We start from the raw sequence: 27,921 nt of genomic DNA, 5'->3' as shown, positions 1-27,921 counted from the left end.
GGCTGAATTTGCCATTTGAGTTTTCTTCTTCCTGTGATTGTTGGCTCAGGTATTCTCCCTCTAGTGGATGTTTACCATCAGTGCTCTGGGAAAACAAATATCATTTCCATCAACTTAAGAAAACAAAAGGTATTGGGGGGGGGGGGTAGGTATTGGCCACCAATTCCCTTCCTGGCTATACCATGTCACTCCAAAGCCTCTTCAGAAAGGGTTTTGCAGCAAGTGCAGGTGGCCCATGCCAAAAAGAGGGGTGCAGGGGAAAAAAAACACAGCAGTAATAGTTTCATACTTGTGTGTATTCAACCCTGTGAGACCAGAGACTAGCATTCAAAAGGCAAAGTGGGGCTGGTTTTCTCCTTGGTGTGTGTAAAGCAAAAACTGTCCCTAGTGCATTAACTGCTTTCAAACCCGCCCTCTCATAAATGCTTCAGGAATCTGAGAAATTTGCTTCCTGTAACCATAATTTTGTTGTTGTTACACTATACCTCATGAAACCATAGTATCTTTCCCAAGGCGATGGAAGAATCTGCAATAGAAAGGCCACCCAGGATTATGTGTGGTGAAGTGGTGAGTATCAGTGTGGTGAAGTTAGACAAGGATCTCAGAGACCCGGGTTCAAATCCCAACTCTGCCACAGAAGCCTGCAGGCGGATCTCAACTCTCAACCCTAACACACCTCACCCGCTGTGAGGATAAAATGAAGAGAATGACATGAGCCAATGTGGAGAAAGATTGGGCACAAAGTAAATAAAACTTCCAGAAGCCCTGGAGTTTTGTAAGAAAGCTTGCTCTAACTCATTGTTATAACGAGTCAGGAGAAAATATTTTTTTCTAAAAGGAAGTTACTATAAGTCAAGTGGAAACAAGTAGGCCATGACCTTTGTATAGGCATAGGACGTTGTTTTATGGCTCGCCGACACTTACCTCCAGCTTTTTTAATATGGTTAGCATTGCAGAAATGAGTTTGTAACTGTTTTAAATCTTCTACAATTCAACACCTCTAAGACCATCTAGGTGGGATGACTTTCTACAGCATACACCCTTTTCTTCTTCAGTTCAACCTCTCTACTTCCTCATTTTTGTAAGGGATGGCCTAATAAAAACAAGCCTGTTTCCCGAATGGGGAAATTAACAAATGCTTCAATAGAACGATACGGAGCATGCTGGCAAGAATTTGCGGACAGAAACAGGTGGCGGAAAGCACCATCAAATCACAGCTGAGTTAGGGCAACCCCCCCCTCGGGGGGGGGGGGGAGACTGTTAAAGCAAGAGACATTCAAAGCTTATTTGCCATTGCTTGCCTCTGAGCAGTGACCCTGGACCAGGACCAATGAAATAGAGCTACCTGGGCCATACAAGTCAGGGCATGGAAATAGGAAATTTCTCTAAAAGCTATGTGCATGCCCACATCCTAATATTTTTTGTCCCTCGGACAGACAGTATTTGTTTTTCCACATAAATGAAGTGTGTTTTACCAACTATGTTACAATGGCTTGGATCCCTGAAAATTCCTTTGCAGCAGTGCTATGCTAAGGCCCCCCAAAGTGTTATTTTACCATTACACTGAGCTTCTCCTTATTCTTTTAAGTTCTATTTGAGGTATGAGCTTCAAGAAGTGTACCTGCACACGAAAACTTACAACTTGATTAAGTTGGCCTTAAAGGTACCGCTGGACTCCAACTTTGTTCTGCTGCTTCAGACCAACATGTCTACCCATTTGAATCTACTGTTTAAGTTCTGTATGCTGTGTTCAAGTATTCAATGTTCCCCCCACTGCCAGCTCTTCCAGTCCTCTGGTAGGGCTCAAACATCCATTATTTATTTATTATTTAAATTTATATACCGCCGTTCCGATTGGGCTCATAGCGGTTCACATAATAAAAGAATAAAAACATAATAAAACCCATAAAAACCCATAACTACAGTGACTATAACAGCAAGTGAAAAAGCTAAAGTTGACCAGCCAGGGCCAGACTTCTGATTGCTTTTATTTAGCAGCCCCCTAACTTCAACTAAATCTGCAATCCTAAATGGTCTTCTGCGGAGATTCAGGGCAGTGCTTAGAGCAGGGGTGGCCAAACTGTGACTCGCCAGATGTCCATGGACTACAATTCCCATAAGCCCCTGCCAGCATGCTGGCTTAGAGAGACTTTCAGGCTCAAGCACTTCATCAGAATGAAGTTTATTTCTAGACTAGAAGTCCCTGAACCCCCACATAATTTTAGCACTAAAAAAAGCTTCTAGTGGCAATTTATTGGGGCCATGGCTATTCCTGGACATGGGTGTTCCCTGCACCTTGACCAACCCTCCCCTCTCCCCCCCCCCCCACACACAGAGCTACACTAGTAGAAATAAGGAATAGCTTTTCTCCCTTCTGGGAATGATGGTACAGGGGCAAGGGCCGCTATTCCCTCCCTTCCCCAGCATGGAGCTCTGAAACGTAATAACCCCCAAGTGGCTGTTTATGTTTTAGGAAGACTAAGCTATACACTAGGCATTCTGTGTGGGGAGCTCCATCCAACACATTTTGATTGACAATGTTCAAATTGGATGCGACATCCGCCCTGAGCCACCACAGGAAGGGCAGAAGGGAAGTTTAATGATAAATTCTACCACACCTCAGTAAACAACCTGGGCCAAATGGACCTCTTTTTGCCTAATTTAGCAAGGATGCTGTAGGACAACTCCATGTGGAGAAATAATCTAAAGACTTGGTACCATTTACCATGTGTGTATAAAGTGTGCAAGTAAGAGCTCCATATGGAAAGGGTAATATTTAAGAATAAAAACTGGTAAATTTATGAGGTAAAATTTTAACTATAGGATCCATTTTCAAGGTTAAAGTCAATGGCCTCAGAAAAGCTTGTAACATGATTTCAATGTATTCCAGGCTGAGTAAATTACAGTGTGGGGCATAATTAAATATATGTTACTTTCACTAATAAATTATGTTAACAGAATGTAAGAAAGGATAAATGGGTTATAGAAAGTATCATACATCTGTCTTAACAGTAACTTGCTAGGTTTACTACTGGACAGCATTACTTACAAAACCTGGTCTCCACAAATTGGAAGCAGCAGAAGAGACCTCCTCTCCCCCCGCCCCGCCCCAACCTTCCTTGACACACAACCTAATTTCTTCAGCTGAAAGACAGAGGCAAATGGAGCATGTAAAATGGAAATGGAATTTCCTTTGGAACAGGATTAGGATTTCAGCACAAAAGGTTTGCAACAAAACTCTTCTCTCCCACTGTTCTTGAGGAATGTTTCAATGACAGCAGCCCTGCTGTGGGAAAATAACCAAGCTCCCAGCAAAATGTTACATACCATTTATTTCAGCAGACACTCCTTAAAATCAAAATCACCAGCTCTGCATGAATATCTAATTGCTAGAACTTATTTTGTAAGCTGAACATTTAAGGATGCTAAGGGCACAGGGAGCATTTATTGCAAAGGCATTTTGACAGAATTTGGTCTTGCAAAACAGGGTTCCATATTCAGGTATGTAATCAATGGTGATACAGTCAAGAATGAAATTTGAGTCATACAGAAATGACAATACAAGAGAAAACTCTTGTTTTGCATTTCACTCAAAATATAACAGTTGAGAAATTAATCAAATATTGTTGCTTTGATTCCAGGGTTTTTAAATTATGGGGCACGCAGTTTTTAGAATTTACTGTATACTTGTACTATCATAGATGAGAGACAGGGACCTATGTGAGGAGTGCACACATACATCATGTTCAAACAAACAAAGATAAACTCAACAAATTGGATAAGGATACGTGAGAATTACTCTGGATGGGAAAGTATTTCCAACGTCTGTGTCTCTTAAAATTAGATCTTCTTCCCACTTGGTTGTTATATTAATCAAGATAATTAAATTTCAGTTAAGACTGAAGGCTAAATCCACATTGCAAATGTGTGCACAAAGTTGACATGACAAGGCAATTGTATGAAGTTGAAGAAGTCGGCCGTTATTACCACTTTGTTTATCACACTCAGAACTCAATCACTACATTCTCTTGCGTGAAGATAAAGAGTTTTGAAGATGCTTGGATACATCCAACATCTTCTGGCATATAAAATAAAAAAATAAAAAATAAGCAAGTCTTCAACTGGAGCAAGATCTGCTTATGCAGGAGAAATACCTGAACCATGAGCCAAAACAACATATTTTAGTAACTAAACTTTGCTTGAGAACTGGTAGGATCCAACTTGCAAAGTCTATCCATAATTTGCGATGAATTTGACTGCCTGTTCAGTGCTCTTTGTACTGCTGCTCTTAGCTCTCTTTCTTGGTTCATTATCAATAATCATCTCTCTATTGGTTTTAACAGATGTCCTGATTGTACATTGATTGTGCAATTGTTCTGTGAATTTTGTAAGCTGTCCTCCCCATCCCCACCACGACTATGTCTAGTGACAGGAGAGGGTAGACATTTTAATTAAATTCATGGCCTGTATTCAAGCTTTTGTTTCAAACATATAAAAAATTTTCACACATTCTTTTCAGACACTGTACATTTCTTCTGCATACTCATTGATGTGACAAATACCAGTTGGGTGCATCAGTATTAGAAAAGTTGAAAGACTATCAAAAAAGATGGTGTGTTGGAAAACTAAGCCTAATGAAGAGGAATATTATCACTGGTGTTGAAGATAATAAGAGTGGAGGGTGAAAAATATCAATAGTTGAATGCAGCTGACTAGTCCAACAGTTTAAAAAGAATATTTATATCAATTCTGAACAGTGCTCCAAATTCTTAATGTTATGTATTAACTACACAAACACAGTTTTTACTGCTTTGTTAACATTACAAAAAACTTTATTCCAATATTTTGTACGGCAGATTTTTGCCTTTACAACAAAGTCATTATTTCAACTTACAAAGTCATAATTTAAGACATGTTTTTCCTGAAATGGAAAGTCTTACTTATATTCAAATATCAACTTGAAATGTAAAAATGAAAACACCACTGTTTCCTGAAAATGTTCTTGCAGAATATTCTTGCAGAATATTTACCAAAATCAAAATGAACGTATTTATACTTCTGGTCCTTCTCCTCCAGGAACCAACTGTAAAGAATGCATATGAAACAATAAGAACATAAACATTGACTTGAAAAAGGTTATTTCAATCATGCTTGAGACCCAAAGTTAAAGTTACACAGAAATGCACCCAGAGAACCTTTTAAGAATAAGCAAATGTTTAAAACAATAAACTACATCTGAAGAATCCTTATCTCTCTTTTATATATTTGCTGGGACATTTACACATTGTTTAATGTATGTTAACTGAGCCACAATTACATATTTGTTACACCATCCACAAGGGAATCTTTCCAGATATCCTACTAAAGTTTTAAAAATATTATAGTGCTATTTGATTTTTTCAGTTCATACAATATGTTTCTCCTCCTAAACATCAAAAACAAGTACATTTAACCTTTCACCATCTCATTCTGAACTTGGCCCCAGGGTATAAATGCAAAAATCCATACAGTGGTGTCATATAGGGACAGGAGAAGACCCTGAATCATTGCAGGTTTTGTACCAAAGGAGAACTGTAAAAACACTGTATGTTGGTGGTGAAAAGTGCCATTAAGTTGCAGCCACCTTACGGTGACCCTGTATAATAATAATTTGTCAGGGAAGGAAAAAAAACTGAGAGGGCAAGTAGACAGAATGGGATTTTTCTCTTCCTTATGAGCTATCAAAGGCCCGCTCCAATAATAAATCTCTATCTATGGGTCTTATTGCAGCCATTCTTGGGGATTAGAATGTTGTTTTCCAGTTAGCTCCAGCAGCCATAGCTCTTTAAACCCTGAGAGTAGCTGGAAAAGTAGAATGCTTGCAGACAACCTCAGCGCTAGATGCTAGATTGCACTTGTTCAAGGCCAAGAATGGCACACAATCTTCAACAATTCGGTGTGGTCCTATTTGCACATTCTGATCACAATTTATTTACTGGCTATGAAAAATTATCTCTCTCATCTGTACACCGCCCGTGGCGCCACGGGCGCCATCTGTACACCGCCCGTGGCGCCACGGGCGCCACGGACTAAATAAAACAGTAAGCCCTCCTGAGGCGGGCTGTGTCTGGGATGAGGAAGGGTCCGGATTGGACCCTTCCTCATGACAGACAATCGGAGGGACCAATTGGCAGGCGTGAAGCGCCTGCCGATTGGTCCCTCCGATTCCCAGGCGCAGCAACTGCGAGCCGCGCGCAGCGCGGCTTGCAGTTGCTCCCGGCCTGACGCGGCGAGAGGCGCGAAGCGCCTCTCGCCGCGTCAGGCCGCCCTACGAGGGAGCTCCCGGCAGTCGCGCGGAGCGCGCCTGCCGGGGGCTCCCTGCCCGTCAACCCGCACGTCAAGATGCCGCCCGTGAAGCCGCCGCCCGTGAAGCCGCCGCCCGTGAAGCCGCCGCCTGTCAGAACGCCAGGCAGGGAGCCCCCGCAAGCCGGCCTGCGCGCCGCTGGCAGGGACTCCCTCGGGCCGCGGCTTCACGGGCAGGGCGGCTTCACGGGCGCTCCAAAAAAGAAGCGTCAGCGGCACCGCTTGCCAGCCCTCCGACCAGCCTCTTGCCTTCGCCGCCGATGGACGCCGCTGCCAAATGCCTCCGCGGCGGGGAGGACGCGCAGACCCGCGATTGGACCCTGAGGAGGGCCTACGACTTGGTTCGTGACCCGCGGCTCAATAAGGTGTGGGGTCGGAGGGTCAGGTGCCCCAGCCGCAGGGGGAGGAGGGGCTCCTTCGCGCTGGCCATGCTCCGCCGGGGGCTGCCCCCAGGGCCGCTGTCCTCAGAAGGGGATCCCGCAGGCCTCCCTGGGACGGGACGCTGAACAGCAAGTGCCATTTAGGGGCTGCGGCATAAAAACTCTGCCCAGAAGTTCCCCTCTTCCCGCTGACAGCGAGCCGGCCGCCATTTTCTGCCTCGGCTCCGCCCCACCTCGCTCTGAAAGGAGAAAGCCACCAACAAAACAAGCGTTGCATGCCTCGCCTACCAGTGCGCACCCTGGCTGAGCTCGCGGTGAAGCGCCGGTCCGGTCTGCCCCCCACCGCACCCCCACTTGGCACCCCACAACCCCGGCAGCCACGCGAATGGAGCCTGGCAGGCAGCCCGTGATCCACCAGCCGATCAGCCCTGTCCCACGTGCGCGTCCTTCCCGGGGTCTGTCCCCGTACCTTAGCGCGCCTGACCTTGGGCACGATCCCCTCAGGGCGAGCAGCGGCTTGGCTCTGAGCAGTCCCTTATGCTTCGCACGGGGGCCTGGCGCCGCTGGCAGGGACTCCCCTTTAAAAATCTTCGGAAGACCCCGACCTTTGCCACCTTCAGAACACCCCGACGGATTCAAAGATGGCCGCCAACGGCCCGCAGAGCGCCCGAGGATGCCCCGCCGCCGCCGCCCGCCCTCTCGAAGGTGAGCTTCCTTGCCCCTATCCCTCCCTATCCCCCAGATTCTAGCGCCCATTGTATTTTCGTTACAATGGGCTCTTTTACTAGTAATTAAATAATTAAACAAGCTCCTAATCTGAGCCAGCAGGAATTTAAAAGTGGGGGGAAAGACCAGAATCTACAAGATAGCATCACTTACCATTGTTATATTATTGCCATTTAGCAAAATCTGATCTAACTTTGTGATTCTTCTTCCTTCAGGTGTGATCTCACTGTGGAATAGTAAGGAAATATTTCAAAGTCAGGGATGTAGACAAAAGCAATCAAAGCCACCAGCTGCACTTTTCATTCAAAACATCAAATACTGAATAATGGCTACCATCTCACATACTTTTATATGAAAGTAAATTCCATTTAAATCAGCAGGGCTTGTTTGTTCAATAAGCATCACATTGCAAATCTGCTCTACCGATGCCACAAGAGTCTTTTTAAATTGTGGCACCCAGTCTTTCGGATGGGTTCTCTCATCTCCTCAATCTGTTCCCATCCTTCTATAAGAATCTACATCAGTCTTAAACTCCAGAAGCCTCTCTCTCTGTGAATCCGTCAGCCCTTTTCCTCCTGTGCATGCCATGGCCAAGGCTACAATCTCAAAAGAACTATTTGAATGGCATGTGCTTTCAGTTCTTAAAACGTCCACACTGAGGGACAGTGTCAGTTTTTATTCAAGGGGTTAATCATGTTGGTCTGAAGCAACATGGCAGCTTCCCAAATCACTCTGAAAATGTAAAAGCCTTAAGACACCACATGAAGAAGCAGTAACGTGGCAGAATTACACACCCGCACCTTCCAGTGCTGGAAATAGCTAAACCAGTCCTTCCCGGGTAATCTAAAAAACCACACAGGAAATATGTCTTTTAGCGCAATAGGTGGCAGTGCCAAGAATATTTTGAATACCCCCAAGGTAACTTCAGGACAATGATTGCTGCGGAGATGAGAAATCGGCATTATGTACCCCTTTTCTGAAACCAGTGTAAACAGTGCAGAAGGCAGACACACCTTTTGGAAGAATCCCAGCAGCATGTAGCTGCCTTATTTACAAGTGAACATAGGAAGCTGGCCTTGTACCAAATCAGACTACTGGCAGTACTGGGAAGGAATGTCTCCAGGATCTCAGGTAGAAGTATCTCATGTCACATTAGCTTTTTGACTGGAGACTGAATTTGGGAACTTGCAAATGCATGCAAGCTGAGCCATGTGCCTCCCTTAAGCAAACATGGGAAAGGCAAGCTTAGCTGAAAGAATGAAAGTAAAAATAACTGTTGGTACAAAATCTAAATAGCCATGAGTCTGTTTAAGCAGAAAGCCACAAGCAGCAATACTTACAACTCTGTAACGTCTTCTAATACCATGTCTAGAATGTGGGGTCAAGGAAATAAAACAATGACTATAAGAGTACTGATTAGCATTTGCCCTCATTTCAGAGGCTGTTAAGGGGCCAATGATACGAAAGCAAAATTTGGGTCCTGGTCATATATTCCATGGACCCCAGGAAAGTGACAGTTATAGTTTGCAGTACCCAAGCATGACTGGGGAGACGGAAGTTCAAACCACACCACCATAAAACTCACAGGATGTTCATGAAGAAATCTTCCTCTCCCACATTTGACTCTTAGCTTATCCCAGCTCAGTTTTTTTGTGAGTAATCTACACCACTCCAAGCTCCTTAGAGAAAGGGCAGAATCAAAATCTAATGATATAACTGTCACAGGTAAGCAATGCAGCCAGTGTCTGGTTTCCAAGCTGCTGTAAAACATGGGACTATGTACATTTTCCAACTATCTGCAGTTCTAGCAGCTGAATTGTCACCTATTCTGGACAGTGCAACCCCCTTGAAGGAACAGGTCTGCATGTTGGGAGTTCTCTTGGACTCATGCCTACTGCAAGCCTGGAGTGTCTTTTATGAGCTTTGACTGGTTAGCTAACCACTGCCTTTCAAGGGCAGAAAAGATCTGGCCACTGTGGTACAAGCCCTAGTCAGATTACATTACTGCCATAGGGCTGCCCTTGAAAACACTGGACACGTCAACTGGTGCAGAATGATGCAGCCAAAATATTGATTTTGGTGGAGGACCCTATCGCTCCAGTCTTGGCTCATCTACGCTGGATCCTAATTTGTTGGCAGGCACAATTCAAGGTGCTGATGTTTAAGGGCCTTGAGCTTGTTTGCAAGTTGTAGCAGGGGAGTGCAGTTTTTGGATTCCCTTTACTGAAGAACAGTACACTCTGGTCTGGGATGGTTGTCTTCTTCCACTGCACATGCATTTTGGAAGGGAGGTAGGGTCACCCAGTTAGTCAGCCAGATCAGCACTGGATAACAATGGGGTGACATGTCACTGTCCAATCACCCTCATGGCAATCTAGCGGAGACACGCAACATAGCTTAGGACAGGCATACCAGAAGGGCTTCCTAATTCCTTATGAATCTACTGGACCACTACTGTTATCATTTGAGACTCTACTTCAGGCTCCCCTCTCTTGAGATTAGGTGAAAGGCAACCTGAGAAAGGGCCTTCTTAGCCATGGGACCCAATATTATTTGATCAAAGAAGCTTGAAGGAAAGATATATTTTTGTTTGATTTTAACATTTAAAAAGCAGTTTAATTATATACATATTTTTAATCTGTAAGTCGTCTTGGTGGCCCTGATACAGGGTACAAAAATTGTAAATAAATTAAATGGATATCCTACCCACGCAGAAGCCTCAGTTTATATAAATGAGAGCTCCATGTATGCCCAAAGACCACAGGGCACATACTGTAAGGCAGTCATGTAGCCAGGAAGCATATGAACTAGGTCCAGTTGATAACCTCATATTTTTTTCAAAACGTTTACAATACTCTTACCATGGAATGCAGAGTTTGTTTAAAAACAGGTTGGTCAAAGTTTCAAACATTCCATATAAAGGATACTGACAAAATCATCAAAACCCAGGAGGGTGCCAACAATTTCTTTGTCACTTTTCATCACAATATGAATGCGTGATCCTATACATTTGTCCACAAGCTCTGCCAATGGAAAAAAAAATTTTAATAGCAAATACTAAATTTCTACACATGCATCTTTGACAAGGTAGTCTAAAAATATTCAAAAAGATTGCTTAACAAGAATTTCAGCATGGTTTTAATTCCAAATCTCCTATACCCGATGGTGCGAGGTCAAACAAAACAGATTCTTTTAAAACACCTGTGGTTTCCCTCCTGTGTAACAAACTTCACCACTCCTAACCACTTTTTCACACAACACTCTTAAACATTCACCTAATATGCTCTCTAGGTGGTGACTTCCCACTTTGTGAGAGAGTTCACAACAGTTGGAAAGCTGTCAAATGCTATGGAACTGCAGAAAACACACCCTACATAGAGAAATATGCTAACAGAACAGATGTAATTTGCTACCTAAACTAAAGAATCCACCCTTGCTTTCCATCAAACCACATTTTTTCCTCGATAGGAACAGCATCTCAAAACAGACCTGTGTGTGAAGGTTCAAGGAGGTGGCAGGTTAAAGTGGATGAGTGATAGGGTTGTGAGTGTCCTGCATTGTACAGGGGGCTGGACTAGATGACCCAGGAGGTCCCTTCTAACTCTATCATTCTATGTGTGCCCACAAAGCTTATGTTCTTGGTATTTTTGCCAACACCATCAAAAATACAGGCATGTCTATTTCATCCTTTGCCACCTCCTTCATTTGTTACAAATAAAATAGCTGCCCTCGCTAGCTCTTCCACATTGAAACAAAGTTGTATTCAGGGCAGGAGTTCCTCCGATGCAACTGTGCACACGAAAGCGCATGCCTCGAGTCAAACTCGGTTGGCCGTAAGGGGCCGCTGGGCCCTAAATACATGCAGGAGCAACACTGCGAAGCGCCCCGCTTTGCAAGGCTAGCCCGCAAGGGTCGCCAGGGATACCCTCCCCATTCTACTGCGCGCCGACCTCGCCTGCAGACCCCCGAGGGACAGGGCGACCGAGACGCGTGCGTGTGAACCCGCCAACCCGCGTCCGCGCTACAGACAGCACGTCACGCTCTGGAAACCCCACGTCAAACGCCCCACTGGCCTCCCGCCTCCCCTCAGGGGTCCTTCCCGCTCCCGTTACCGAGCGGCAGCAGCTGGGACGGGTTCGTCGTCGCGTTGGCGGCCATTTTGAGGCAAAGCCGAAGGAGTCGATCCGGCCCGGCCCTTATTTCACTCCCCGCGAGCCCATTGGCGGGAAGGGACGGGCGCACTTGGGTGGAGCAGGCGCGCTCAATCGGCGGACGAGCCATCGAGCGGCCAGCCTCAGCAGGCGGAGGCGGACCGGCGCGCCAATCTGGAAAGCCAGAGGCGGAGATCGGCAGGTGTGATCCCGCCCCCTTCCCGGGTTTAAACTGCAAAAGGAAAGGAACCCAGGAGTAAGCCTGGGTGAAATATTCTGCACAGCCTCCTACGCTTCAGGGACTGGCAGTGTCCAAGCAGCCTGTGGAAAAGCACACCTATTTATTTATTTGGATTTTCATACCGCCCATTCTTTTACAGCTCTGAGGCGGTTTACATGGAACATTATGATAATCTATAACAATATGTTTTCAATAGAACATCACAACAATCTATCAAGTAACAATTCACAACACAACATGAATCACAACCAACACTGGGGAGATCAAATTGTTCAGTCATGTGGGATGCATGACTATGACTATTCGCATTCATCTGGAAATGCATGCCGCTGAATACTGTGGGCCTCGTTTCTTAGTATGCATGGGTAGGATTGTTGTCTTCGGTCAAGGCAAAAGCCCAGTGGCACCTTCCATGTGCAACATCTATTCCAGCATAAGCTTCTGTTGGTCAGAGTGCACTGTGAGCGATGCATACATTTCCGATGCTCATGCTGGAATAAATTTCTAATGCCTTTCAAGGCACCCCTGGACTCTTACTTTATGTCGCTGCTTCATTTGGAGGCTATCGTTGGAGACCCTAAAGGAGGAGATCCGCTGCTCGCCATCCTGTGCCAGACAATCATCCCCAAAGCAATGCCTGGGCAATGGGCCACCATCAGTCTTGGGCACAGGCTTTGTAAAGGGGTGGTGTTGGCGGTGAAGCTTACAATACATGCCAGAGCCCCTGCGAAACTTACTCGCATCTTCAGTTGAAGAGCGATATAGACAACCTGGAGCATGTCCAGAGGAGGGCAACAAAGATGGTGAGGGGTTTGGAGAACAGGACGTGTGAAGAAAGGTTGGGGGAAGCTTGGTCTGTTTAGCCTGGAGAGGAGACGACTGAGAGAGGATTTGATAACCATCTTCAAGTATTTAAAAGGCTGCTATATAGAAGATGGAGCAGAGTTGTTCTCTCTTGCCCCAGAGGGACGGACCAGAACGAATGGGATGAAATTCATTCAAAAGAAATTCCATCTCAACATCTGGAAGAAGTTCCTAACAGTTAGAGCAGTTTTTCAGTGGAACAGGCTTCCTCGGGAGGTGGTGGGTTCTCCATCTTTGGAAATTTTTAAACAGAGGCTGGATAGCCATCTGACAGAGAGGCTGATTCTGTGAAGGCTTAAGGGGGTGGCAGGTTACAGTGGATGAGCGATTGGGATGTAAATGTCCTGCATAGTGCAGGGGGTTGGACTAGATGACCCATGAGGTCCTTTCCAACTCTATGATTCTATGAAAGTCTCTCTCTCTAGGAGCGCTGCCCCTTCGGTCCAATTTTCCCCAATCCCACCCTGACGATTGCACCCGCTGAGTCTGAATACATTTAAATGCATTCTCGCGCTGCTTCGCCGGCCCCTCCTCTCCCCCCCCCCCCCCCATCCATCCATCCAGCCAGCCAGCCAGCCAGCCAGCCAGCCAGCCAGCCACGCTCCCTCTCTATCCCCCCCAGCTCCACGGGAGCCAGGGCAGAGCTGCGCCTTTAAGGATGGAGCCCTGGCAGCCCGTTGCCAGGAGGAACCGGCCGGGGGGGAGCAGGTCGGGAGGCCCCTTTCCATTTGGACAGCCTCCCTCCTTCTCCCCCCCCCCCTTTCCTGCCTTCCGCCGCCGGTCCCGCCGCCCGCCCTCAGTCCTGGCTGCCGCGGCTTCAGCCGACGCCACTGAGGCTGCTCGGCGGGGGGGGGGGGGGTTGCGGGAGCATGCTCAGTGCTAGCTTCCTCACGGGCGGCGGCGGCGGCTGGCGGTGAGGGTGCTGGCGCTGGCGGCGGCACGGGAGCCCCGGTTGGCGGCCGGCAGGACGCCTCTGCTGTCCCGCGGTGGGCTCGTCCATGGAGAGGCGGGAGCCCCGAGAGCAAGGCGGCCCCCGGGGGCCGGTGCTGCACATCGTGGTGGTAGGCTTCCATCACAAGAAAGGCTGCCAGGTGAGCGGGAGGGGGGGCTGCCTGCGCTTCCCTGCCCCCTCCCACCCCAACGCAGCGCCCCTCTGGCCCGCCCTGTTGATGGGTCGCTCCCTCCCCCGGGGGGCAGGTCACCACCCCCCCCCCGGCAGACTAGAGCGGCTGGGGCCCTCAAATGGGCCAAAAGACCCTGCCTGGTTGCAGACTGCTCCCAGCGGGGCTTCTGCATCTGCTCAGCCAGCTGCTACACATCTGGAATGGCTGGAGAGCAAGTGCTTCCAAGAGACCCAGCTTGGGGGTAGTGCTTAAGAGGGGCGGCCTCCGATCTGGGGAGCTAGGTTTGAGTCCCCGCTCCTCCACGTGCAGCCAGCTCTGGGGGACCTTGGGCCAGCAGCGGTTCTCTCAGAGCTCACTCAACCCTACCTTTCTTGCAGGGTGTAGGTCAAGGGGTGAGGAAAGCAAAGGTGTTTGTCAGTTGCCTTGAGACTCCTTTGGGTAGTGAAAACAGGGTTTCAAACAAAAAAAAACCCCTCTTCTCTCATTTGGGTTACAAGCATTAGGCATCCATCTTTCCATTCAGATTGGGTGTGTTTTTCAAGGCTACTGGCCTGTTTTTGTGGCAAAAATAGGGGTCTTGTGGCATAATATTAGGGGGTAAAGGTATCACCTGTGCAAGCACTGAATCATGTCTGACCCTTGAAGTGACGTCCCCTAGCATTTTCTTGGCAGACTCTTTCCCTTCCTCAGTCATTACCGTTTTACCGACCTTGGATGGCTGAGTCAACCTTGATCCAGCTGCTGGGATCGAACTCCCAACCTTATGGTCAGATCTTCAGACAGCATGTCGGCTGCCTTACCACCCTGCGCCACAAGAGGCTTTATATTAGGGAATAGTATGGATAAATATAAGGCAAATTGCCACGTGAGAACAGCTGGTCAACTGTGAAACAGATGTGTAAGATTGCCTCTGGGGGTAATGGACTCTCCTTCACTACAAAGGCCTGAATGGCCATCTAGATAGATTCAGGTGGACAATTGTTTTGGTCTGAAGGAACAGAGCAAACTGCATGTTGAATGGCCATCTGTTAAAGATGCAATAATAGTGGAATTTTACATTGAGTGTGAGACTAGCTGACTTCCAGGATCCCTTCTAGCTCACTCTGTAACTGCCATCATTTTTGTCACATTATTAATTTGCTTTACTTATACCCTTTCTCACTACTGGGGATCCCTCATGCTTCTCCATGTTATGCATGTAGTGGGCCCTTTCATTCCCGCTCATCTACCTACCCACCCACCGCCTTTGTGCTCTTATCCATAGACATCTGCCTAGTGAGGACCCACAATATGTACCCGATGAAGTGAGCTCTAGTCACATGAGCTTATAATAGAATAGTTTTTATGGTGAAGCCAAACTCCTGTTTATTCCAACATGAAGCTTTTGCAGTCTGCTCATATACATGTTTACTCTGAAGCAAATGCTATTTAAGTTCAAGGGAGCCACTCCTAAGTAAATATTGCATGCTTAATATGTTTAATATCTTTAACTGCTTTGCCATACTCTCAAGGAGGGTAGATTATTTCCACCCTCTCTGTGTGTTTATGCAGGGGTAGTCAACCTGTGGTCCTCCAGATGTTCATGAACTACAAGTCCCATGAGCCCCTGCCAACAAATGCTGGCCGGGGCTCATGGAAATTGTAGTCCATGAACATCTGGAGGACCACAGGTTGGATGCCGAGTACCTTCTAGTCTTCCTTAGAGCTTGTGACTATAGAACTAGGGACTGGTTGCTAATTAAAATCAAGTCCTACGAAGCACAAAGGTGGCGTTAAATAGGTATGTGCCCAACGCATGTGTCTAATAAGGCTAAATTTACCTAGTTGTACTTGGTTCTACCATTGCTCCTAAGCCGACAGAACAATTTAATGAAGCTAGCATTCAAATAGGCAAGAAAGTCTTTAATATAAGGCAGTGGTCCCCAACCTTCATCTGGTCGGGGACCGCGTCCGGGGGTGGGGGAGAGCCAGCGGCCCGGCTGCTGCAGTTGCTCAAAAATGCGCACGCGCGGAACTGCCGCGCATGCGCGTTTTGGCCACCAGAGGGTGCAAACGCGCATGCGTGGCAGTTGTGCGCGTTAGCGTCGCTGGTGCGCTGGCTGCCGTGCCGGCTACCTTGCCGGCCTCTTTCCCCCCTCTCGCTGCAGGGGGGGGGAGGCAGGCGCGGCCGCTGGCAGCCCGGTACAATGGCCTTTGCGGCCCGGTACCGGGCTGCAGACCGGGGGTTGGGGACCGCTGATATAAGGGACTTTAAAGTGTTGTCACTTAAAACGCATCACCAAAACAGTTGGTTCTCTCACCAAGCACTGTCTTCTAATGGAAACAGTGTAAGGATATAGGAAGAGCCCTGCTGGGTCAGAAGAGGGCTCCATTTAGTCCCGCATCCACTGTTCTATGCCTGATCCTTCTCAGGATGTCATAATTGGCTCATTCTCTGGGTATGATGTGTACATGGTTCCCTACACTAGTGCAGGCAGTCTTGAAACGGAGCATCAAGCGAAGGTTTGTGGATTTAATTGCCTTATTCTCTTAGCCATGGAACAACTTGAATGTTTCCTCCTATAGAAGGCTTATTCTGCGATGTACTTGCTGGGTCCTGCGGGTTTTATGGGGTCTTCCAACAATCCAAAGACTTTGAAGTTTAGTGTTGTCAGCTTGCTCTGATTCACCAAAACATATTCTGGACTGAATGTCGTTGGTGGTTTTTCACACTTTGTTGATAGGCTAACAGCCCATCCTATTTGTTTTTATGCAGAAATAAATACCACTGATTTCAGTGACCCTCCCACCCTGGTAGGTGTGTCTCGGATTGCCATAAAGCCACCTGTAGACACTTTCTGTGGTTTTTTAAATGAATATTGACAGCCATTTCTTATCTCTGTGGATGAGGCTTCATTTATTCTGTCTGGCACAGTCCCTAGAGTAGCAACAATCTGTTTTGATCTGCTCTAAATAGTTTGCCGTTTTTCTTCAGCATTATTTATTCAGTTAGCGTGTCTTTCTCAGTGTTTGGAGTCAAAGGCTGGACGGTTAATAGAAGGTGCAGAATTTTAGGCAGGTTTAAAGAGAAGTGGCAGAAGAAGCCCCGTTATCAAACCAACCTACTTGTCAGCTTCTATATCCTCAGTGGTAAAATAATGGCTTTGAATGGAAAGAGAGAGAAAATTGCTGGAATGGCTCTTTGAAATGGAAAAGTCACAAATGTTTATTTATGGCGATTATATCTTGTGCTGTCAGCTGCAAACAAAACAGTCATTAAAACAACTTGAAACAGCGCTTTAAAATACCCCCCCCCCAATCTAATAAAAGTAGTTCAGAGGCCAGTAGCGGTAATAATTGATGCTGTTCAGCTAAGAGGAAGTAAAAATCCATGGCTGGGGGGAGCTGAACAAGGAAAGCCAGCAGGCAAATAGTTGCAGAGAAGGAATTTCACACTTGATGGTGTCAGAATGGAAAAGACCCAGTCTCCTGTTCCCTCCTGCCTTACTTTAGAAGAGCTGACAGCCTCCTGTGGAACAGGGTAGCCTTTTAGTTGCCTCAGGCCTTGAAAATGCAATCTTATGCACATTTATAATGTACTCAGTGGGACAGGTGAGTTCAACCTGGTGCAGAAAAGCGTCTTCTTTTTATGTTTCAAAGTCTCTCATGTTACCTGCACAGACTAACCAGTTTGTTGTGTATGCAGATTAATTCCATTTCTAAATTCCCGTGGTGCATTCTTGTGTGAAGTTCACTCAGACCTGCACAGATGTCCTTCTTGCTGAGCATTTAGCTGACTGGTGGAGGTTAGCAGTGCATGGTTTAATAATCTTTAAGTGCTACAGAAATTTCTGGGGGAGTCATTTTCTCCCTCCTGCTTCAAAAGTGTGAAAGTGTAACAAGAAAGTGCATGGAGTTAAAAGAATTCAGTTTCAGTACTGTCTCTAGGAAGACAGCCCACTGTTTTGTGAACCACGTTGCAGAATTGAGTTTGGGCTGTTTTGCGCGTAACCTTTCTAATTGCGAATGAGACCAGTGGTTTGCATGTTTTACACAAGATATAGTTTGCTGTTCTGCCAGGCCCCAACCTGGTGGAATGAGCTCCCGGGTGAGCTGCAGGCCCTGCGGGAGCTTTCGACATTCCGCAGGGCCTGCAAAACAGAGCTCTCCCGCAGGGTTTATGGTTGAAGTTGGGGTCGGCGAGGTAGATCAATGCCCCCCACCCTGGGTATGAGTAGTGCATCATCGTCAACCTCCTTCCTCATCCTTCCTGTAGTAAGAGATGGGGGGGGGGGGTCCGCCATGTTGGAATTTTTTTCTGTCTTTTAATGGGGCTTTTAATTGGGGTTTTATAGGACTTTGTAACCCGCCACGAGTCGATTTGGAAGTAGGGGGAATAAATTGAAATAATATAATATAATATAATATAATATAATATAATATAATATAATATAATATAATATAATATAATATAATATAATATAATATAATATAATATAATATAATATAATATAATATATTATATATTATATAATTATATAATTATATAATTATATAATTATATAATAATATAATATTCCATTTAAAGTATCAAACTATACTTTGTGCTGGCTGTCTACTCTGGGACTAACATCCTGAATGCTTTCCAGTCTTGCTTTGGAAGATCAAGCATCATTTACTTCAACAGGAAAGTAACCCATCGGTTCCGAATCATAGAGCAAAGCAGAGTGCTCTCAAGTCTGTATCATTCATACCCTGTGGTGAATTAATGTACATGCTTCTTGCTACCTGCCCTGAGCCAAGCAGGAAGAGTGGGCTATAAAAATAAAGTTATTATTACTACATTACTAAATATGCCCGTCCTTTTTCTCTATCCTGCACATAGTCCTAAGTAAGCTTTGCTGAGGTTGTGACACTACTATGGTGTGGCATGTGTAGTCCATCTCAGAAGATCTGAGGATTGTCTGGCAGCCAGGCAGGGGACATTCGTAGGTGGTTTGCCATGGCATCATGACCCCTAGTGTTCCTTGTAGGAACTGCCATCCAAACCCTTGAAAGTCTCCCATGCAAATACTCCCCAGAGTCAGCCCTGCTTAGTTTCCAAAATCCAACAGGATCAGGCTTCCTTGGGCTATTCAGGTTAGGGTGGGTTGTTAACCTGCCCATGTGGGAACACTGCCAAAGAATATTTATTAGAAGTAAAATATTTATCTGTTTGTTTGTTTTCAAAGTTTTAGACTGCTGCTCCCGGAACTACCAGCTCATGGCAGTTTACATAAATCTAAAAACCCCATAAAACAATAAAACATCCAAATAAAACCCCAAGATGGCAGTAAAAACACAACAGCAGGAGAACCCACGAGACCAATCCCAATGTTTTTGTGTTCTTGGATTGTTTTAATGGGATTTTATTGGGGCTTTTAGCATTGACAGTTGTAACCCGCCATGGGCTGGTCTTGGGAGTGGCAGGTAATAAATATAAATAATAATATTAACCAACAGTTGCCAGTCCTCCAGAGTGCAGCCACAAGGTATGTTCTGGCAGCTCTTGTAGACCCACGCAAGGGAACAGTTTTTCCTAGCTTGGCCTCAGCCAAATGCCTGATGGATGAGCTCTGTCTCACAGGCCCCACAGAACATGGGAAGCTCCGTCAGAGCCCTTCGCTCATCCGGGAGCTCATTCCACCAGGTTGGGGCCAAGACCGAAAAGGCCCTGGCACTGGTCGAGGCCAGGTGCCCCTCCTGGGGGCTGGGGACAACCAGCACATTCCTACCCGCAAAGGGAGGGAAATAAGAAGACAAGCAGTCCCTCAGATAAGTGGGGTCCAGACCACAGATGGCCTTAAAGTACCATAACCTTGAACCTCATCTGGAAGCTGATCGGCAACCAATGCAGCTGCCTCAGCATAGGCTGGACATGGGCCCTCCAAGATGAAATACAGCAAAATTCAATGGCTGAGGCTCAAAAAACTGTGACTAGTTGGAGAACATTGGGCTTGTTTTTCGAATTGCAGCTCCACTCGCTGCCTGGCAAACAGTTTTTGAACCTGGAAGGTCATTCAGAAACCATGAGGGACGTGGCTTTGTGTGAGGGTGTGTTGTTCAAAGTGAAAAAGTCAAAATCCCGCTGGGCATCCCTGAGCCCTCGGGTGAGGCTAAAGTAGCCCTTTGGAACCTGGCTAATATTGCTGCTGCCGTCTCTCCTGTTTTCTCGTAAGGCTAATTATGTTTCGCTTCTGTCACTGATTTAATCCAGAGCTATTGCATCTGTTTTTTCCAGATGTGACACAAGCCTCCAGGGTTGGCTTTACCATAGCAAGGTCATTGTTCACTTTTAACATGCTGCTTAATTCCTTCCCCCTCCATGAACACATTTTAGCTCAGTGCATAGCTCATATACCTTAATGCAGGGGTAGTCAAACTGCGGCCCTCCAGAAGTCCATGCACTACAATTCCCATGAGCCCCTGCCAGGAATTGTAGTCCATGGACTTCTGGAGGGCTGCAGTTTGACTACCCCTGCCTTAATGGGATAGATAATTTTGTGGGAAATTACAGAAGCAGCACAAAAAAGCTTTAGTTTGACTGGTTCGGATACAAGATCTGGCCATTGACTTTGTGTGCTTTTCAGCAGCTGGGAGACAGTCCTGATTTGGCAGTGTTAACATCCGATGGAGGTAGAACTGCAAACGAGCATCAATGCTTGCTTTGTTATTACCATCACAACACCCTGCAGAGCTTCAGAGCACACTGGTTGAAACCAAAATTGGCGTTGGAGTGGTTATTATCATCCTGGTGACAAATATCATGTGCATACAATTCAACTTCTGTGATAACATTATCATTCATATTATAGGATGCCAGTTATGCAGAGCCAGTGTGGTGTGAGTAGAGTGTTGGGTCTAGGACACACATGTTCAAGCCCTCACTAAGCCATGAGGTCAGCCACATTCTCTCTCAGCCTATCCTACCTCACAAGGATGTTGTGGGAATAAAGTGGAGGAGGAGATAGTGATGAACTCCTTGGAGGAAGGGTGTGATCAAAATGAGTTGACCAGTGGCGGTGTTCCCGGTGTTCATATATTTGAGGGAAACTATTTGTGTGTGTGTGTGTGTGTGTGTGTGTGTCAGAACCTGTTTCTTTTATCTGAGAACCGGCTCATAGTGGTTAAGAGGGGCAGACTCTAGTCCAAGGAACCAGGTTTGATTCCTCACTCCTCTACGTGCAGTCAGCTGGTTTACCTTGGGCTAGGCACAATTTTCTGACTTAGTCTCACCTGCCTCACAGGATGTCCGTTGTGGGGTGAGGTTGGGGTTGGGTGATTGTAAGCCTCTTTGATGGAGCTCTAACTTCACCAGGTCACAGGTCACCATGATGCTGATGGAAGTGCTCTCATCTAACGTCTTCCTCCAGGAAGCATGTGCAGACCAAGTCAATGCCTTCCTTCCGGAAATAATAGGCTTGAGCAGGCCCAGCCCTGCAGAAGAGTGGGTTATTTGTTTTCATTGCAATAGTAGCTGATGAGGGTTGGTGTGTGTCAAAGCTATGGCCATGTTGTTCCCAGAGAATAAGTAATCCAAACCAGAAAATGACCTTTCTGTGGTGTTTGGGAGGCATGCAGATCTGGGAGTTTTGTCTCAAATGTGCTCTCTGTGATCTCAGATGTGGTCTAAAACAGGCCAGGAAACGGTCGTGTGAATTGTGCTTCAACCTGTGCTCAAGATGCTTGTGCAAATGTTGCCTTCTACGCATAACCTTGTGCCAGCTTTGGAAGCGGTTCTTTGGCCCTGATATAAATCAGATTAAATTATTTCCAGGATGCCTGGCAAATTACTCTAATCTAAGCAGGGCATCATTATTTCTGCTGGGATGTCCGTCTGGTGACCTCAGCAGCGTCTCATGCTGATGGCTTCCTTTTGAGAATACACCCTGAAGCATGCAAAGGTCAGCTGCTTTCACACTCAGATTCAGAGGGCCTTCAGAAAAGGCTCAGTTAACTGGCACTTCCTGTCAAGCTTTCTGCCTTGCGGCCTTTACTTTAAGATTCTTGTTCCACAGAAGTGGTTTCTGCCTCGTAGTTTGATGTGGAATCCTTGTTCATTTTTGTTAGCGAGAGCCACCTTGGTATCGTGGTTAAGAGCATCAGCCTCTAATCTGGAGAGCTGGGTTTGATTCCACAAGCAAACCGCTGGGTGACCTTGGGCTAGTCACAGTCCTGTTAGAGCATTTCTCTCATAACTGTTCTGTCAGTTTATTTCTTAGTGCGGCAGAAGAAAATTCTGTCTGATAGGACGATTTATGGCATATAAACAGAGGGGTTTTTTTTTGGGGGGGGGAATCATCTTGATAATTCAGTTGCATTCACCCAGTGGTTGCAGACAATCTGTTCTAGGAAGCTAGTTTGATCCCCTTGAGTAAATACTGCTTGTATGTTTCGCTATAACTCGAAACCATCCTGTGTGTTTTGTAGGTGTGTCTTTCTTCCACATTTAGAGGAGTTCTGCCAGATGAAGTTTACAGCTGCAGTCTCATGGGATAGGTGCCCAAAACAAGCAAAGGTTTTATGCAGGATCAGGCTTTAGAGCGGTTGTTTTAACAATATTGTGTCATAGGACACCTGTACATCTAGCTTTCCTCCTAAAGTGGACCTCTAAGACTTCTCCCGTCCCCAAAAGAATGGTTCATGAGGACTATGCAGTTCTTGTGGCCTAGGAAAGTGCCTCTGAAGGTAAAGTGAATAGAGTTGGCTGGATGCATGGTTGCCAGCTTTGGGCTGGGAAATACCTGGAGACTTTGGGGTTAAGAGTCAGAAGTGGGCAGGATTTCAGTGGAGTAGAATGCTATGGCGTCTACCTTCAGCAGCCATTTTCTCCAGGGCAGTGGTTCTCAACCTGGTGGTCGGGACCCCTTTGGGGGTTAAACAACCCTTTCACAGGAGTCGCGGCAGGGTGAGCAGCTTGGCTGGGAGGGGCGCCATCCACACAACAGCCTTGCGGGGTAGATCGAGATAGAGCGTTCGTCTGTCTGAAGCAGTGGAAAAGAGCGAGATCGGCATGGTGGGACAAAAGGCAGAACTGAACTGAAAAGCCCTGGGAAAAAAAACAATTCACATACCATCATGAACAATGGATCTTCACACCGTTGGTCAGTTTTGGTTTAATTTCTGTGAAAGAACACTTGAATAATTTTATGGCTGGGGGTCACCACAACATGAGGAACTGTATTAAAGGGTCGTGGCATTAGGAAGATTGAGAATCACTGCTCCAGGGGAACTGTTCTCTAGTCTGGAGATGTGCTATAATTCCAGAGGATCCCCAGGTCCCACCAGGGGACAGACATCCCTAGTGGATACAGCCCTATGAAATATATTTATTAATAATGTAACACATGGATTAACACAAATGCCCTTTGTTTAATCCCCCATATGAGGCCTTCTCCTGTTAACTGCCCAGGCCTTTCTGCCAGCTGCTTCCAAGAACTGTGATATGCAAAGGGATTATTTACTCTGTTTTACACATGGATATCAGATGACTGATAGCTGGATTTGGTGGGTCACTCCTGCGGTTCTGGAGTAGCAGTTCTTGTCTCTGTTTGCAGGTGGAGTTCTCCTATCCCCCCCTAATCCTGGGAGAAAGCCATGACAGCCACCGTCTGCCGGAGGAATGGAAGTATTTACCTTTCCTCGCATTGCCAGATGGTGCTCACAATTATCAAGAAGGTAGTATAACAATGTGCTTTGTATTCTTATATTAGTTGTTACTATGTCTTTTTTGTTAACATGACGATTTCGAAATAAAAACAAAAATCTTACCAAAAAAAGGGAAAAAAAGGAGGCGAGTAGTCTTTTGTGGAGTCCCCATCCTGTGCTCTGTGGTTTCATTTTAATGTTGAAAAATAAAATGGGCTAAAATACTGCAGGATACTGTGTATTCACATCTGATAGGAGGCAGTAGGGACTATGCACTAGCTTGTTCTAATAAAAAGTCCAGTAGCACCTTTAGGACCGACAAAGATTTATTCAAGGCGTGAGCTTTCCAGTGCAAGCACCCTTCCACAGCTGTTCTAATGTTTACCTACTTCTACTGTGCCGGGTGAAGCATTCGTAGATATCACAACCCAAAATGCCAAAGTGAAAGCACATCCGCTGGCCAATCTGTTACTACAGCAACAAGCCTCTAAAGTTTTGGATAGAAAATGAGAGTCGTTGTTACGAGGCTATCATAGCAACAGAGCTATCAGACCGGTTCTGTTGAAAGCGTTCTCCCCTGGGTCTTGCATTTCTCTTGCTGGCTGGTGGTTAAGAACATCCCCTTGCAGTGAGAATTTCCTGCAAGATTGCCAATTCAAACTATTTGCATGTCTGTCTTTGTCAGCCTGATGTGGGGCAAAGCGTGCGTTGGGCATGAATTCTGGGGCCCAGCTTGGTATAGTGGTTAGGAGTGCAGAGTTCTAATCTGGTGAGCTGGGTTTGATTCTGACTCTCCTACATCCAGCCAGCTGGGTGATTTTGGGCTCATCACAGCACTGATATATTCTGACCAAGCAGTAAGATCAGGGCTCTCTCAGCCTCACCTACCTCACAGGATGTCTTGTGGGGAGAGGAAAGGGAAGAAAATTGTAAGTCACTTTGAGACTCCTTCAGGTAGAATACTGTTTTGTTATGAGAAGATAGCCACTCTTTGTGCTGCATTTGCTGGCAAACACCATTAACATTATATTATCCTTCTCTGGATTGTTGATTACTGTGTTCTCTGTGTGTACACGTTTATTAGTTTGTTAGAGCCATGATGATGGTTCATACGTTCCCTTTTGGATTTGTTTAGAGTATCACACCGTGGCATCTGCAGATTCCCCGTATTTTGAGTTATGCTTTTCCTAGGTAGGCTGTTAATGGGGAAATTGGCTCACAGGGTTACAATGTGAAAGACAGTGGCTCCATACCACGTTAGCCAATTATGAGGCCTTCCTTTTATCCTTTCAGATACTGTTTTCTTCCATTTGCCACCAAGATGCGGGGATCGAAGCACTGTGTATGGTGTCTCATGCTATAGGCAGATTGAAGCCAAGGTAACTAGGCTTCATTTGTATACATTTTTAAAGATGAAAATTAAAATGTAGTGCACTAAATGGGAAGACGGCACAGAAATAAGGCCGTGTAAATATGCAGTTCAACATCAAGAAAACTTAAAATCATGGCATCCGGCCCTTTCAGTTCCTGGCGAATAGATGGGGAAGAAATGGAGGTAGTGACAGATTTTATTTCCCTGGGCTCCAAGATCACTGCAGATGGGGACTGCAGCCAAGAAATTTTAAAGACGCTCCTGGGGAGGAAAGAGATGGCAAATCTAGACAGCATCCTAAAAAGCAGAGACATCACCCTGCCAACAAAAGTGCTTCTAGTCAAGGCTATGGTCTTCCCAGTTGCAATGTATGGCTGTGAAAGTTGGACCATAAGGAAGGCCGAGCGTCAAAGAATTGAGGCTTTTGAACTCTGGTGCTGGAGAAGACTCTTGCGAGTCCCTTGGACTGCAAGGTGAACAAACCAGTCAGTCCTAGAGGAAATCAGCCCTGACTGTTCCTTAGAAGGCCAGATCTGAAGATGAAACTCAAATACTCTGGCCACCTCATGAGAAGGAAGGACTCCTTGGAGAAGAGCCTAATGCTGGGAGTGATTGAGGGCAAAAGAAGAAGGGGACGACAGAGAATGAGGTGGCTGGATGGAGTCACTGAAGCAGTTGGTGCAAACTTAAATGGACTCCGGGGAATGGCAGAGGACAGGAAGGCCTGGAGGATCATTGTCCATGGGGTCGCGATGGGTCGGACACAACTTCGCAACTAACAACAACAAAATATGCAGATGTTCTAATACCTGAATTCATTGTAATACCTGGGCCATTATGGTCTACTTCAACCCTTGAGGCTAGATCTTGATTGTGGACTCTGGAAAACGGAGTGAAAAACATTAAGGAGGAATAAGCAAGGGAGGAATCTAATCTAGTTTTGAAAACTGGAAAGTTAGACTCTCCTTTGATATAATGTAACATGTATCCTGCCTCTTCCCTTGGCAAATGTATCAGTACTTGTCCCAGAAAGGCTCTTCCTGTTTTGTTTTTAAAGAATTTACACAATGATACAAAATCTATTTTTTGTTTTTAAACAGAATCTGATACTTCAGGGCAGCTCATTTTAAAGACTTAGTGCAAAACTTCCGAGGCAGCTCAGTTAATACACAGCAATCAGACAGGCTACGTCCCTGTTAAAACCAAAGTATTTCAGGGACAAAGCTAATAATACACAGCTATCGACGGAGGTTTGCATCATGATCTTAAAGAAATGACACAGAAAGCTCAACCAACGTGACAAATCTAATTTGGGGAGCTGGGTTTGATTCCCCGCTTCCCTACTTTGGGCTTGTCACAGCACTGATAGAGCTGTTCTGACCGAACAGTAATATCAGGGCTCTCTTAGCCTCACCCACCTCACAGGGTGCCTGTGGTGGGGAGAGGAAAGGGAAGGTGATTGTAAGCTTTTTTGAGAATCCTTCCATCTTGAAATTTTTGCCCAATGAGTTCCAGGGGCCCAGCAGTTTACAAACTTGAATTCCTCTCCCACCAGCTGTCAATTTACCTTCAACTGTAGCACTTTCTTTAAATGTGCCTTTTCCCTAAGTGGCATCTCCCCCTTCCTTCCCCCACCCCATGTTTGTGTTTGATCAGGATAAGCGCGTGGAGAAGGCTTTCATCCATCCTTGTGCTTTTGATTTTTGTATAGTGGCTAATGCTCTTAAGTGATTCAATATCGATAAATTACAAGTGGTCTTGTTATGAGGGGGGGAATTCTCTATATGGCCATGTAACAACATTGTGCACAAGTAATATACAATGAAACAATGAAGTAATTTTTAAACTCTTTCCCTTTTTTTAGGCATTGAAAGTGCGGCAGGCTGATATTACCAGAGAAACCGTACAAAAAAGTGTCTGTGTTTTGTGTCAGCTGGTAAGAGAAGAAGAGATATGGTTAGAAAACAGTTTGGGTTTACTTTAATGTTTCTTTTAGGTTAGACTCCCTGTTCTTGAAAAGTATCATGAGCTTGGGAATCTTTAGCAAAAGTTTCTTTTCAAATTGTTTAGTCTGGTCTCATGCTTGTAAAGAGATCAGTTCTGGTGGGAAAGGATCCCATACATTGCTGGTTAGAGCAGTGGTAATCAACCTGTGGTCCTCCAGATGTCCATGGAGTACAATTCCCATGAGCCCCTGCCAGCAAACGCTGGCAGGGACTCATGGGAATTGTAGTCCATGGACATCTGGAGGACCACAGGTTGACTACCCCTGAGTTAGAGAGTCAGACAAGGATCCAGGAGATCCAGGTTCAAATCCCATATGCGTTGGAAGCTCAGTTGGTCAGGTTGGACCAGTCATTCTCCCTCAGCCTAACCCGCTTCAAAGTCTTGTTGTGAGGATAAAGTGGAAAGAAAGAGTATTATGAGCTTCTTAGAATCACAGAATCATAGAGTTGGAAGGGGCCATACGGGCCATCTAGTTCCACCCCCTTCTCAACACAGGATCAGCCCTTGGTGTAGTGGTTAAGAGGGGAGGCCTCTAATCTGGAGATCCAGGTTTGATTCCCCGCTCCTCCATATGCAGCCAGCTGGGTGACTTTGGGCCAGTGACAGTTCTGTCAGAGCTCTCTCAGCCCCACCTGCCTTGTGGGGTGACTTTTGTGGGGAGAGGAAAGGGAAGGTTTTGAGACTCCTTCAAGCAGTGAAAAGTGTGGTATAAAAACCAACTCTTTTTCATATCCATTGGGCAGAAAAGTGGAGTATAAATGTATCACACTTAAAGAGGTCTATATGTGAGGCTGGGTTTGTTAGGGATTATACACAACTTCATCAATGGATGGAGAGCTATCATGCCCTGGATGGTCCTTTCCTTTCTGGATGTAACATGATGTGTTTGGTGTAGTGGTTAGGAGTGCGGACTTCTAATCTGGCATGCTGGGTTTGATTCTGTGCTCCCCCACATGCAGCCAGCTGGGTGACCGTGGGCTCCCCACAGCACTGATAAAGCTGTTCTGACTGAGCAGTAATATCAGGGCTCTCTCAGCCTCCCCTCCCT

At 46.0% G+C, this 27,921-nt stretch overlaps 2 protein-coding genes across 7 annotated transcripts in view; one reads left to right on the top strand and one right to left on the bottom strand.

Annotated features, from left to right (window-relative positions):
- Window positions 1-4,800: 4,800 nt before the first annotated feature.
- Window positions 4,801-11,736, bottom strand: LSM5 (LSM5 homolog, U6 small nuclear RNA and mRNA degradation associated). Its single transcript, XM_077303377.1, has 5 exons — window positions 11,561-11,736; window positions 10,376-10,471; window positions 8,789-8,816; window positions 7,602-7,674; window positions 4,801-5,083 (listed from the first exon to the last, which is right to left on the bottom strand). The coding sequence occupies exons 1-5, from the start codon at window positions 11,727-11,729 to the stop codon at window positions 5,051-5,053; spliced, it is 399 nt and encodes a 132-aa protein (XP_077159492.1). The 5' UTR covers window positions 11,730-11,736; the 3' UTR covers window positions 4,801-5,050.
- Window positions 11,737-13,551: 1,815 nt separating this feature from the next.
- The window catches only part of AVL9 (AVL9 cell migration associated), a 32,842-nt gene continuing 18,472 nt past the window's right edge, over window positions 13,552-27,921 (top strand). For 4 of the 6 annotated variants that reach the window (XR_013225576.1, XR_013225575.1, XM_077304208.1 and 1 more), the window contains exons 1-4: window positions 16,265-16,330; window positions 23,404-23,524; window positions 24,788-24,873; window positions 26,731-26,802. Coding sequence is in view for 4 of the 6 variants with exons in the window: in XM_077304208.1 (XP_077160323.1) it covers window positions 16,280-16,330; window positions 23,404-23,524; window positions 24,788-24,873; window positions 26,731-26,802 (330 nt within the window). In the remaining 2 variants the exon portion in view is untranslated. Of the gene's footprint in view, window positions 13,796-16,264; window positions 16,331-23,403; window positions 23,525-24,787; window positions 24,874-26,730; window positions 26,803-27,921 lie in introns of those variants that run through there. The other 2 variants (XM_077304207.1, XM_077304210.1) reach the window with 2 other exon arrangements.

This window comes from Paroedura picta, chromosome 11, assembly GCF_049243985.1.
Source record: "Paroedura picta isolate Pp20150507F chromosome 11, Ppicta_v3.0, whole genome shotgun sequence".
Lineage (NCBI taxonomy): Eukaryota > Metazoa > Chordata > Lepidosauria > Squamata > Gekkonidae > Paroedura > Paroedura picta.
The sequence above is the reverse complement of the archived record's forward strand: the minus strand, read 5'-3'. Positions and strand labels throughout refer to the sequence as shown.

Coding starts and splice junctions, on each gene's coding strand:
- LSM5 (XM_077303377.1), bottom strand. CDS start 11,729: ATGGCTCGTCCGCCGATTGAGCGCGCCTGCTCCACCCAAGTGCGCCCG. Junction 8,817..10,375: donor GGGTTTTGATGATTTTGTCA/GTATCCTTTATA, acceptor CCCACATTCTAG/ACATGGTATTAGAAGACGTT. Junction 5,084..7,601: donor ATGGCAATAATATAACAATG/GTAAGTGATGCT, acceptor CATTCTTTACAG/TTGGTTCCTGGAGGAGAAGG.